This window comes from Homarus americanus, unplaced genomic scaffold (genome assembly GCF_018991925.1).
Source record: "Homarus americanus isolate GMGI-L3 unplaced genomic scaffold, GMGI_Hamer_2.0 scaffold20930, whole genome shotgun sequence".
NCBI lineage: Eukaryota > Metazoa > Arthropoda > Malacostraca > Decapoda > Nephropidae > Homarus > Homarus americanus.
This window is the reverse complement of record NW_024748502.1, coordinates 9,415,955-9,429,586: the sequence shown is the minus strand read 5'-3', so window position 1 is coordinate 9,429,586 and position 13,632 is coordinate 9,415,955. Positions and strand designations below refer to the sequence as shown.

The 13,632-nt window shown below is 41.0% G+C and overlaps 1 protein-coding gene across 1 annotated transcript in view; it reads right to left on the bottom strand.

Moving 5' to 3' along the window:
- The window catches only part of LOC121880351 (hypoxia-inducible factor 1-alpha inhibitor-like), a 325,317-nt gene that overhangs the window by 116,000 nt on the left and 195,685 nt on the right, over positions 1 to 13,632 (bottom strand). The window contains exon 5 of the mRNA XM_042387506.1: positions 8,153 to 8,290. Within this exon, the coding sequence (XP_042243440.1) occupies positions 8,153 to 8,290 (138 nt within the window). The remainder of the gene's footprint in view (positions 1 to 8,152; positions 8,291 to 13,632) is intronic.

Below are 13,632 nucleotides of genomic sequence, written 5' to 3'. Positions count from 1 at the left end.
GTGCATCCATTGTTCTATAAAATGGCTTCCGCCAGACCACCGTCCCCAGAGAGAAACCTTTCCTTGCCTGGACCCAGCCGCCCTAAGCCCAAGAAGACACGACGTTCCTTAAGCTACGAGGTGAAGTACAAGATCATCCAAGAGTTGGAGAAAGGAACAAGACAGGTTGATTTGGCGTGCCACCATGGTGTGAATGAATCTACGATACGGACGATAAAGAAGGATGCAGCCAAGATAAAGGAGCACATGAACGTCACAAAGTCTACAGGTGCTTCTATGATCAAGTATTTCCACAACCAGGTGCTTCTCAAGACGGAAAAATTACTTGTGAGCTACTTGGTGCGTCAGGCGCGACGGAACATGGCGGTGGACACGTGCTCTGTTAAGGAGTACGGACGTGAACTGTATGCTGCAGTGTATCGAAAGATGGGAATTACAGAGCCCAAACCCTTTAATGCTTCCTCTGGGTGGTTACAGAGGTTTAAGAAGAGGAACAAGATCACCAATATCAACATTGGTGGTGAAGAAGCTAGTGCTGACCGTGTTGCGGCTAGGGAATTTCCTCCGTTTTTACGTGAGATTATGGAGGAAGGACAGTACACCGACGACCAGGTGTTTAACATGGACGAATCTGGTCTTTTTTGGAAAAAGCTACCTTCCAAGACCTTCGTTGTGAAGAATGCCAGCAAGTGTCGGGGCCGGAAGTTGCAGAAGGAGCGCTTCACCATCCTGTTTACCACCAATGCCTCCGGTACCTGTAAACTCAAGTTATCGGTGATCCACACAGCACACAAGCCGCATGCCTACAAGAGCATGGACATGACCAAGCTAAATGTCCACTGGCTGACCGCACGTAAGGCGTGGATGTTCTCTACACTGTCCGTCTCCTGGTTTGATGACTGTTTCGTTCCCGATGTGAAGAAATTCTGTGAGCAACAGAATGTGCCATTCAAGGTTTTGTTGCTGCTGGACAACGCACCAGGACACTCGCCCCTACTGTTAGATCGTCACCCCAACGTAAAAGTGGTCTTCCTTCCTCCCAACACTACGTCTATATTACAGCCCATGGACCAAGAGTTAATCTGTAATGTAAAAGCTGCATTCTCTACTAAAAAATTCAAGCTCCTGAACGACTACACCAACACCAGGGAAGAGTTGCGTAACCTGAGCGACACCACCACCAATAGCAAGAGCGAAGAAGATGAGGATCAACAGTTGGCAGAGCAGCAAGTACTTTTCAAACAATTCTGGAGAATATTCAACATCAAGAAAGCTGTGGACTTCTTGGTGGAGGCATGGGATCAGCTGTCTGTAGCAACTGTTCGTCACGCATGGAGACATGTGTTGCAAGGCATTCCGGCCGTTAGGCAGAGTCAATCTGTGACTGGTGAGGTTCAGACTGTTGCAGTAGCAGTGGACCTTGCCAGAGAAGCTGAGCAGTGTTACAGCTGCAGGCTTCTCCAAGACCACCAACGACTACATCCTTGAGGTGATAAGGGATCCTCATGTGACTACCGATGAGATGGTAGATGATGATGACGTCAGTGAAGAGGCAGGTGGTGCGTCATCCCAAGAAGAACACCGCTTATCCCATAGTAATGCTTGGGGTGCCATCGAGTGTATCGAGAAAGTCAAGCTCCTCCTTTCTGACGACCCTGATGCAAACAGGTATGAAATCTTCACTACCCAGCTGCTGCAGACTATGGAGCCCTACTTCAAGGTTTATCACGACAACATAAACACCAGCCGTCAGCAAAGCATAACAGAGTTCTTCGCCCGCAACCCACCACAGCCAGCCCAAGCCAGTGATAGTGACAGAGGTAGAGACAGTGATGATGACTTTGAGGGATTTGTCAGGGAGGCCCTGACAAGTGTGGATGACAGTGATGATGACTCACCTGAGGGCCAGTAGCCTGCCCTCTGCCTCGGAACCAGCCTCCATCCCCGTATGCCGACCCATCTCTTCTACTAACGTAAATGTTAAACCTAACTTTTAGTTTTCCTAACCTAACCTTTATTTTTCCTAACTTAACCTTTATTTTTCCTAACCTAACCTCTTCTATATTAATTGTGTGTGCATACAATCATAAAGTTAAGATAAAATTTTTACTACAACATAGTTGTGTGTCGTCAAAAAGTGGAGTTTGGGGGTCGGCCCGGTCTCTCTTTCAATTAATCCCAAATGTTATGTTGTTCACTTTACGCGTTTCTCACTTTCCGCGGTACCCTGTGGGTTGAATTAACCGCGTAAAGTGAGGGTTGACTGTATATCTATTTATATATACTGTATACATATATATGTATATTGGTTACGATCTCTTTGTCCCAATTATTCACAAGCTAATATGAATACAATGACTGTCTCTCTTCCTACTCTTATGTATGTTCACAAAACCTTTGGGCTTCCGCCCTTGGGTTTCTATTTGTTCTCAGCAAAAAGGCCAGAGTTGAGTTTGTCTCTTCATAACTTTGATGTCCTCAGTAGCGGGTTCAGGCGAACTTTAGCGAGGCGGCTAGACTTGGCGTTCCTTCTGGAATGTTGACCTTCCGGTCTTACTAGCAATCTAGAGTTATGTTGAAATGGACTTTACACCTTCTATGGGTTATATGAGACCAATTCAGGGTGGACTTCTCAACCCAATAAACATTGCTAGAGTAACAGTGAACTTTGCTGCCAATAGAGCCCTATGCTAACGGCTCAGCACTGTCAACCCTGCCGGGTGATAGTGCGCACTTAGGAATTTTTCCTTAAGTGTTTACTTGGGGATAATGTCTGTGCCCCTGATTGGCAACAAATAGAGATCTTGATGATCCCTCTCAATAAATGTTCTGAATGAAATTATTTTATAAAAAAAAATTTAAATAAATAAGTTTCATTGAGCTAAGGGATACTTGATAAATAAGAGTCGGGAGACAGATACAAAATAGTGAGCTATTGTTTATATTGGTCATAGGAGTGATTTGTATAACACTAAGAGATCTTAGTGCATTAACTTACGAATAATATAACATTCATGAGTCATATTGATTAAGTTTGGGAGAAAATGCTTTCTCCTTTATTAATTATTATTATTACTTTGTGTTATAATGATATAATGTGACTCATGGTATCCTCCAAGTTCAGATGAGTGATGTTCAACTGGAGGATGAAGGTCAGGATTCCAGGCCTATGGACAATGGAGGAGACTATGGAACCGTCCATGAGGAGATACTATTGAGTGCTGAGCTACAAGGACTAGAAAGTTCAGCTCAGGCACTACATTCAAGGAATTGTCTGTCAGTAGAGAATTTGAATTCAGTAGTAGTAGTTTCACCCAAGACCCAAGGGGGCCATACTACTTATGGGGCCTAATTACAATATAAATCTGAACAGGGATAAATTACTCCAGAAGGCAGCTTTCCTTCTAGCAATAGCAACGGGTATGAGAATCAGTGAACTGATTTTAATTTCCAGTAATCCATCATTATTGGTATTTTCTGACGAGGATGTTATCCTTTTTCCTACGGAGATCCTAAGAAAAAATGAAAGGGAAGATTTCCAAGCTCAACCTATTAGGATAAAACGTCTAATGGATGAAACAAGGGTTCCTCACATATTGTGTCCAGTTAAAAATCTTCAGGAATGGTTAACCAGATTCCCTAATAGAGGCCCTTATGGTTTTCTCATCAAGGGATGGTAAAAAATTATCTCCTAATCAATTGACAAAATCTTATCTCAATTAGTGAATCAAGCAGGCCCTGGCAAGAAATTTTTGGCACATGACACTAGGAAACATGCAGGGTCTGTGGCCTTTCTGCAGCATATGAGTCTCAGTCAGATCAAGGAAATGGGCTTTTGGAGATCTTCAAAACTTTCAAAGACAGCTATCTTCATCTATCTCTGAGAGATGCTTCAGATGTGGTGGTGCTGGGTTCCCCTCCCCCATCTAGTCAATCTCCACTACGAGGACCTTCTTCCTCATTAGAATAAAGTGAGTATCCTTTTTGAGTAAATTAACATTTTACCTTCCGGTGAATGTTCCTAATTCTGGAAATTTTCATAATAGTTTATAATATAATCAGGACCTCAATCAGCGGAGCCTTGTATGCAAAGTCACCTCCCTCTCCACCTCCTACTTGGGTATTCTTGCTGAGCGTCGCATTCATGAGCTTGAACAAAAAGCCGTTTTTTCTAAAAACCAGTTTTTGTGATATAGCTCGAATGTCACGTCCATAACCCACCCATCTCCACCCCTCAAGAGTTGACTTTTAATTACTGCTCTCTCTGAGGCAAGAGATGAGGTTCGCAGTGCGCATGGTGGCTGGATGAGGGAAGGACTTTGAAAATAGCAATTAAATGCCAGGTAGCAACGTGTCCTCCTAATATTACTTATTAAGTAATTATTAGATGTTTTAATTGCCTGTATGTTGGCCTGGCGAATTGGCTAGGAATTAACATACCTAGGTAGCATTGCTGAGCGTCGCATTCGATCTATATCACAAAAACTGGTTTCTAGAAAAAAAAAAGCTTTTTTTATTGTTGATGTAATAGTGTTTTAACAAACTTATTATTCAATTTAAGACCTTAGTTGTTTAAGTGCAGTAATAACATTATAACAACTGATTTTCTTTAATCTGTTCAGATAAGCAGTGTTAAATCCACCCCCACCCTGCTCATAGATTTGTTTTTTGGGGACTTGGTCTGCCCCAATTAGTCTTGACTTATCAAGGTTCTACTGTAATACAGAGATTAACACACTGTTCGGCCCCTACCAATCAAGTTCCACGTGGTTTTAACTATCCATGCAGATAATCCATATGAGTACAGTACCTAACAATGTTATAAAAAGTGTGTTGTAACTAAGCTCATGAATCATCAAACTGAAGATTAGATTCAGTAATACGTTGCTTCAGTGCCTTGCAAAAATGCTTTGTATGTACTACAGTATACTTGGATGATACAGTAAGTCCTCGTATAACGTCACCCCGCTTGCCATTGTTTCGGTACTACGTCGCTACTCTTTAGATACCAATAACTCGTTTAACGTCCCGACGACTCAATTTAACGTAATTTTTGCATCATCACAGACTACTTTTTCAGAGCATCACCCTCCCTCATCTGTTCTCGCTATGCTCTCTCGGATCGGTGTGCTACTTCTAACTAGCGGAACATCACAGCGTCCCAAAGCGACGCCAAGCCAGTCTCTGTTACGCTTCCACATCATTCATGTGTGTTTAAGTGTTTTTGCTCTTAATACTGTTCTCTAACCATTCAAAAAGGCTTCCAAGTCACCCATCAAGTGCTACTGATGCGAGTGAAGAGAAGAGGCAACGTAAGACTATTACCCTTGCTACGAAAATGGATGTATTAATCCGTTTTGAAAAAATGGGAATGCTCTGTGGACAGAGCCGCTGTGCTAGGTCTAAGCCCCACAACAGTGTGCACTATCCATATCCAGACCAACTTGGACAAGATTAAGGTTAGTGCTGGAAGTGGTACTACTCTGAGTGTAACAAAGACAAATTGTACTCGAAGCACTTTAATAGAAATGTAAAAAAGATGCTGGCTATGTGGATGGAGGACCAGAATCAATGCAATGCACCTGTGAGCCTTATGGTCATCCAGCATAAGGCCAGATCCTTGTTTGATGACCTAAAGGAAACAGAGGGTGAAGGATTGAAGGAAGAGACCTTTACAACCAGCTGAGGCTGGTTTCAACGTTTTAAGCGTCGTTATAACTTCCACAACATAAAGATGACTGGTGAAGCTGCTTGTTCAGATACGGTTCCTGCCGAGACATACCCGCCAGAATTCAAACAGATTATCCAGGAAGGAGGCTAATCAGCGTAGCATGTCTTCAATGTGGATAAGACTGGTCTTTTTTGGAAGAGGATGCCTGAAAGGACCTATATCTCCAAGGAGAAAAAAAGAGTGCCAGGTTTTAAAGCGGAAAAAGACCGCTTGACGCTGCTGTTTGGCACAAACGCTGCTGTTTGGCACAAACGCTGCTGGTGACTTCAAGCTGAAGCCGATGTTGATTTCTCGCGCTGACAACCCACGGGCCCTGAAAGGTTACTCTAAGGATCACCTTCCTGTGATTCACAAAGCAAACAAAAAGGCACGGATAACCGGTGCAGTAAGCTATGTTCCCTCGGTTAACAAACGGTTCGATTAATGAAATTTCGGTTAACGAATTAGCTCGCATAAGGATCTTCAATTCGGTTAACGAACAAAACTTTGATAAACGAAATCCTTACGACAAACACGTTTTGTTGTGAGCATCAGCTGATAGGCTAGTCCGCCAATACAGTAATCAGTTCTATGTTTACATTCGTTTCAAGTAGAGTAAATATCAAGAAGGTTGTGTTCTTTAATATTTTTGCATTTTTTATACTAAGATTATTCGTCATTTTAAAATTTAGTTAACATATTGATAATATATTCCGTAAAGGGAACTATTTTTTTGTGCGCCCATCAGCTGCTTGACTCACCCGCCAAAGCGTCAGTTTAACTTTGTTTACAGTGTGGAAACATCTTGTTTGTCGCTCTCTTGAATACAGAGTGTTTTTACATTAAAATTATTGGTCATTCTGAAATTTAGTTAACATATTGATAATATAAAGCGCAGTGCAGTGTTGATTTAAATAAAATAATCTTTAATTACAGCTAGTGAACTTAAAATTTTATTGGTGAAATTACTGTACTGCATGAAGCATGGGTCCAAAGAAATCTAGAAAGGCGACTTAAATTCAAGAGAAACAGGAAATTATTAAGAAACATGAAGAAGGCATTAGAACCAATGTACAGAGTAAAGAATATGGCATGTTGGCATCAACTGTGTCTACAATTATTGCTTCCAAGAAGCATTAAAATGCTTCTCTTCTCCTTTTTCCTCCATCCCCACTTTCATCTCTTCTCCCTTCTCCTCCACCCCCCACTTCTAATTCCCATTATCATCATCAACCAGGAACCTTCTACATACACACCTCAAAGTAAGTATACTTTACTGCATTTTCTTTATACTTTGTATGTACTTTTCTGTGAGCTGGAACCAATTACCCAATATCCCATTGAAATAATGGATTCGGTTTACGAAATTTTCGGTTAACGAACGACTCTGTGGAACTAATTGTGTTCGTTAACCGAGTGATCACTGTAGTCGCATTTCAACCAATAGCGTAAGCGATAATGGTGCATGCGAGACCCGCATAAAATGACACCCCACTGTAGTCTCTCCAACAGGAGTAAATCTGGACACACATATAGGTGTAAATATGATGACATGCAATGAGTTAGTACATCTTGATTCGTTGAGGTTACTAAAGAATAGTCCTCCATTACTACCAGTAGTTCAGTTGTTTGTCAATGGTGATAAGAGTGTCATTTGCTTCCATTGAAAAGTGTTCTAGATGTCATGCCTGAAACTTTTGAGATAATTCCAACGGAATGTGTACTAATATCACCTCATGCATTAGTGTAGCTTCTAACAGAGGGTACGATTCCATTCCATGTTCTTGGAACATAGGAATTAAGTGACATTCTCTGTTAGCTATGTCTAAAGTGTTAAGTTTACATATTGGTAATAATTGTACATCTACATGGCCTAACCCAGCATTCACTAAGTTAGTGAAAAGCATGTCATTTGCTGCAATTAAAGCTTGTGCATAGGTTTCAGTGGCATGCAGATATTCAGTGAAAAGTACAAGCCATTTATGTGTAGGCACAAATCGTTTCAAGCCATGTACAATTCAAGTTAATTGGTTAGTTTCCTCAACGATTGCATTCACTTTTGATTGTAAAGACTAAATTGCTTGGTAAGTCTGAGATGAGGCCCTATTTTATTTCATTACAGCTAAATCCTCAGTTGTTACTGAACTAAACAGCTCACTTGAGATAAAACCAACGAAGTTAGACAATCCATGTTTGTCACGTTGTTGAGCCCGCACCTTCTTACCAATATCTTCACGAGATGTAGAAATCTTGCTCCTGCAGTTCATAATATTCTTGGGAGGGACTTCATATGAATGTTATGTATATTGATAGTCTGTTCAATAGTGGTAGAAATAGTAAGAAATATTAGGTTGTCATCCAAGGTGTGTCATAGCTGCTTCAATGTGTACAGCTATGGACCTCATATGCGAAGGTATATGCAACAAACCATGGAGTTCATACTTGATCGCGATGATATCTTAAATGATCAGCACCCTGCCTACTGGGGCAACTAAAACTCCTGGTTTCAGAACTTCTTTGGATGTAGACATACACACTGTACCACTCCACAAGAGTAGCAGTAAGACGACCCACGCCATTCTGAAAAAGGTGAAGATGTTTTTATTTCTTACTTGCGGAACTTACTTCCTGATGATAATTAATTGATGCAATGTGTGAGAAGTAAGTCAGGGCTCGTCTTTTTTTTAGTCTGTCCACATGTACTACATTCTTTACGTGTGTATTTGAAATTTGTTGCCCTGCTCTTTGCAGGTTATCAGAATGGACCTGAAAATTTGGACAAAAATTTAGAGATTCGTTCTGGTTCTCTCATCAGGACAGCGTCACCTATTTCTAGCTGGCTAGACTTAGCCTGTTTGTGTTGTGTGATGATTTTCTTAATGGGTTACATGTATCATTTTATGTTTGTTTTTTAATAAAGCTCATCTTTGAACTTGGCTTTTACTACAATTTATTCAACAAAACTTCAAGCAAGTTTCCAGGCATAATTCTGAAACCCTATGGATAAGTTCCTGCTGTAACAGTACCTTTGCATTATATAAATATTCACCCAAATGGATAACACCAAATTATTCACTTACTTATTCAACAATGACTCAGTAGTTATACACGCTGAGCTAGAAACACCCTCGAGGGGTCAGGCAAGGTCACCTGACTAATCACAACACCCCGCCTGATGCTCCTCTCCTGCTCAGAGGAGAGGGCAGATTCTTACTACTAGTTAAGGGGAGAGCACCTAACTTAAGTGTTCCTATACAAGTGTACCTATAACACATCCCCTGGAGAGAATTCACAATACATTCTCTTCCAAACTAAATACTGTGTATATAGATGCTTTAGCAATAAAGAAAGTCCAGAAGAAGTGCTTACATCAGCCCTGCCACTTTAAGAGTTCCAGAAATTATTTAAAACAATTGTGTGATACAAAAAAAAAAAAAAAATGCGATCACACTGCGACCTGAGCAATTTGAGGCCAACCCCAATTCCAGCACAGCATGGAAGGAGTGGAAGCAGTGGCACTAGACGTTCGACAACTTTCTTACAGCCATACAGCAACACACTCCTAACAAGCTGAATGTGCTTACTAACTACATTGCTTCTTCTCTGTACGAGTATATTTCTGACTGTACAACACATGAGAGTGTTATATGGACTTTGCAAAATATGTATGTAAAACCTAAAAATGAAGTTCTATGCCAGACATCTACTAGCCACCCGTCGACAACAATCAGGAGAAACATTGGATGAATTTCTGCAAGCATTGAAACACCAAAGTGGAGACAGTAATTATAAGGCGGTCAGAGCTGAGAAGTGTAGAGAGGAAGCAATTTGTGATGCTTTCATTAGCAGCTTGCTGTCAAATGTTATTCATTATTCGCCAGAGACTTATAGAGAACAAGACTCTTCATCTTTCAACAGCATTCGATTAAGCAAAAGAAGCAAAAGCTCTTGATCAAGTGCTCAGAGTCATATGCTACACCACAGACAACCTTCAATGCAGCAAGGCCATGTTCAAGTGATGATATAGTACTGTATCTGCTACAAGTAATGACAGATTAAACAAAGACACCTGTCATATGTCAGCTGCTGTCTAAAAAGGGCAGAAATGTTTCTTCTGTGGATACAGCACACACCCTTTTCAGAACTGTCCAGCACGACAAGCTACCTGCAACAAGTGTCATTTCGGGAAGGTGTGCAGGTCAGCAAAATCATCATCAACATCTGCTGCTCTTCAATCTCCTACTCAGGCAGGAATGACTGCAGCATCTTCAGGAAGTCTCTTGAAAGCTACGGTGATGATCAAAGTAAACGGGAGACAAGTCAGAGCTCTTATGGATACAGGCAGTTTTGAGAGTATTGTGTGTCAGTTTCTCGTTAGTAAGCACCAACTATATGTGCAACCAGGCTCTACCACTGTGTCCATGGCTTCTACTTCACTGAGCACTAAAATGTCTGGTTATTGTCTGGTTTATGTAGAACTGAAGGGCCATAATGTAAGACTATCTGTATTGCCTGATCTATGCTGTGATGTCATCTTGGGCCAGGATTTTATGAAACAACACAGGAGTGTATGTGTGAAGTTTGATGGAGACAAACCCCCTTTAAATGTGTGTGGACTAGCAACCTTTTCAGTTTCTCCTCATCCACTTTTTGGAAATCTCCCTAAAAACTGTAAGCCTATTACAACTAAATCAAGAAAATACAGTGCTCCAGATAAGAAGCTCACTGAGTCAGAAATAAAGATGCTTCTCGCAGAAGGAGTCATCGAGCCCAGCATTTTACCATGGCGAGCTCAAGTTGTAGTCACTACTAATGAGTGACACAAGAAACGTATAGTGGTGGACTACTCGCAGACAATACACCGTTACACAATATTGGATGTCTACCCACTGCCTAAGATTGATGAGCTGGTGAACACTGTAGTTCAGTTCAAACTCTTTAGCACAATTGACCTGAAGTCTGTGTACCACCAAGTTCCCATACGAGATGAAGACAAACCATACAACGCTTTTGAAGCTTGTCTGCAACTCTACCAGTTTCGTCGAATTCTATTCGGGGTCACCAATGGAGTGGCTTGTTTTCAGCAGATAATAGACCAGGAAGGTTATTTCTTCATGCTCCGTTTGTGCTGAGTGCAAGCCGAGGTTCTATCAGCCAGAAACGTCTCATATGGTCAAAGCTACACATCCGTTTGAGAGGCTCAGTATCTACTTCAAAGGATCACGGCCATCATCATCTTCTAATCGATATTTGCCGACAGAGATAGACGAGTTCTCTCATTTCCATTTTGTTTTTCCTTGTACAGTACTGATATGACATGCCTGCTTTTATACATTCAGACAGAGGCATTTCCTTTATGTCCTCACAAATTCATGACTTTTTACATAGACGTGGGATTTCTACCAGCCGAACCACACCCTACAATCCTCAAGGAAATGGCCAGTGTGAATGCTACAATGGGGTAATTTGGAAGGCTGTGACTCTTGCACTCAAAACTCACCGCTTACCCATCTCTCACTGGGAACACATCCTACAAGATGCACTGCATTCGATACGTACATTACTGTCAACCGCGACAAATGCCACACCACACAACATTTATTCAACGTCAAGCGTCCTTCAACTAGTGGATGCTCCATTCTAACTTGGCTTTTTTCACCAGGACTTGTTCTTGTAAGGCGTCATGTCAAACAGTATAAGTATGATCCTGCTGTCGAAGAGGCGGAGCTGCTCTTTGCTGATGGCAAGGAAACAACTGTATCAATTCGAGATCTAGCTCAGAGAGGGGACTTGCCAGGTGAGTCTGCGGAAACTAAAGATCATGCTCTGCAGGTTCCTAACAGCTCTGAGGCACTACTTAACCAGATCATCAAGAGTGCCAAACTTGGTCCAGTGACTTAGAACACAAGCCCTGGCTCTGCTGACTTGCCGGTAGTACAGTAGAACATCGATTTAAAGCAATTTAATTTAAGATTATTGATTTAAAGCGAGACCCACAATTAAGGACAATGTTTTAATTTAAAGCGACACCCTATTTTGCGCAAGTCAATCTGGCGCATCATATTTTAAAATTCGCGCCTAATGTTTCTCTGGGCACCCTACACTGTCCTAAGGGCAAAGCTGTACCGTACATGTACTCAAAATAATGTACTAAATGATTACTAAAATTTTTGTCAAGTACAAACTATACCTTGTTTATATTCGAATTAATCACTATCTTATAAGAATTCCAGCAATGTAAATTATATTCTCCCAGGTCACTTCTGTGACATTTTATAAGCAAAAAACCTAAACTCAATCTAAGGGACATAAATAAACAAAAAAATACTTCACTACAACTTTGGCCCCAACTGACAAACATGTCACTGTCACTTCCTTCCCCTCCCTCCCTCCCCCATTCCCCCCATCTTCCCAGCCAGGGATTGGTGGTTTTAGGCTTACAGTTTTTTGTTATATAATATCACAGACTAAAGTTAGGAGAATATAATTTGTATTGCTGGAATCCATGCAAGACAGCGAATAATTTGAATATACAGTGAACCCTCACTTTACGCGGTCAATTGAACCCATGGCTGCCCGCGTAAAGTAAACAACATAACATATGGGATTAATTGAAATAGAGACCGGGCCAACCCCCAAACTCCACTTTTTTAGACACAATACCTACGTTGTAGTAAAAATAACTTATTAATTTTATGATGGTAGGCACACACAATTAATAATTAAGAGAAATATCAATAATATTAGGTTTTTTAACACTTACATTAGTAGAAAAGATGGCTAGGCACATGGGGATGGGGGGTTGGTTCCGAGGCAGTGGGCAGATTATTGGCCCTCACCTGTATCACTTGTATCACTATCCACCACAGAGTCTTGCAGGGCCTCTTTGTCAAACCCCTCAAAGTCCATATAAGTCCATATCCTCACTATCATTATCACTATCACTGACTTGGGCCGGCTGTGGTGGGTGGCGGGTGAAGAACTCGGTAATGTTTTGATGACTGGGCGACCTTGTGCGCACCCTGCTCGCGCCGCTCTCCGCGTAAAAGGGTACACGCACCGTGGAAAGTGAGCATTCCGTGTTCGGCAGGGTACCGCGTAAACGTGGAAACACGTAAAGTGGGACCGCGTAAAGCGAGGGTTGACTGTAAACGTCATATATTTTGCACAAGAGATGAAAATCTTTAGCCCTTTGTAATAAAATTAATTAGAACATGTCAGTTCAGTGATATTTTATAAGAGAAAAACTTAAGAGTCACTCTTAAGGACAGATAAATAAATAAGCATCAACTGTCATACATATCACCTCACCTCCCCAATCTTCACATTAGCCGATCGCTAGTAAACAGACCATTTCATGCCCCATAATTTTAGCTGTGTTGATTTATGAGTGTTTGTTTTAACATAATACTACAAAAAACAATGTTTTGTTCATTCTAGGAAATGGGCTGAGGTGCATCTGGGTAAACTGTCAAGTCTTTTTAGTATTTTGTGTTTCTCTCAAGTACTAAACTAAATTATTCCATTGAAACAACACTTCGATTTAGTGTGAATTCGGTTTAAAGCGACCTCTCTTGGAACCTATCTTGTGTTATATCGACGTTCTACTGTAGAACCAGTTACCATATCAGCCTGTTGCTCATTCTCCAGAGAGTAGGATGCCTCTATGCAGGTCTGAGCATTTTAAGAAACCACCGAATTATCTCAATCTCTAATTGCTGTGTATGGTTTAGCTATGCAGATGCAACACTGTATACAGTACAGTACAGTATATGTATTTTTTTTTAGTTGCTCAGTTGATCTTACTTAGTGGAGGAGATTGTGATGATTTTCTCAATGGGTTACATGTATCAATTTAATGTTAATTTAATTTTTGTGATTATTTTCTGTTACTGATAAGTTAAAGTTTGATGGGTTATGTA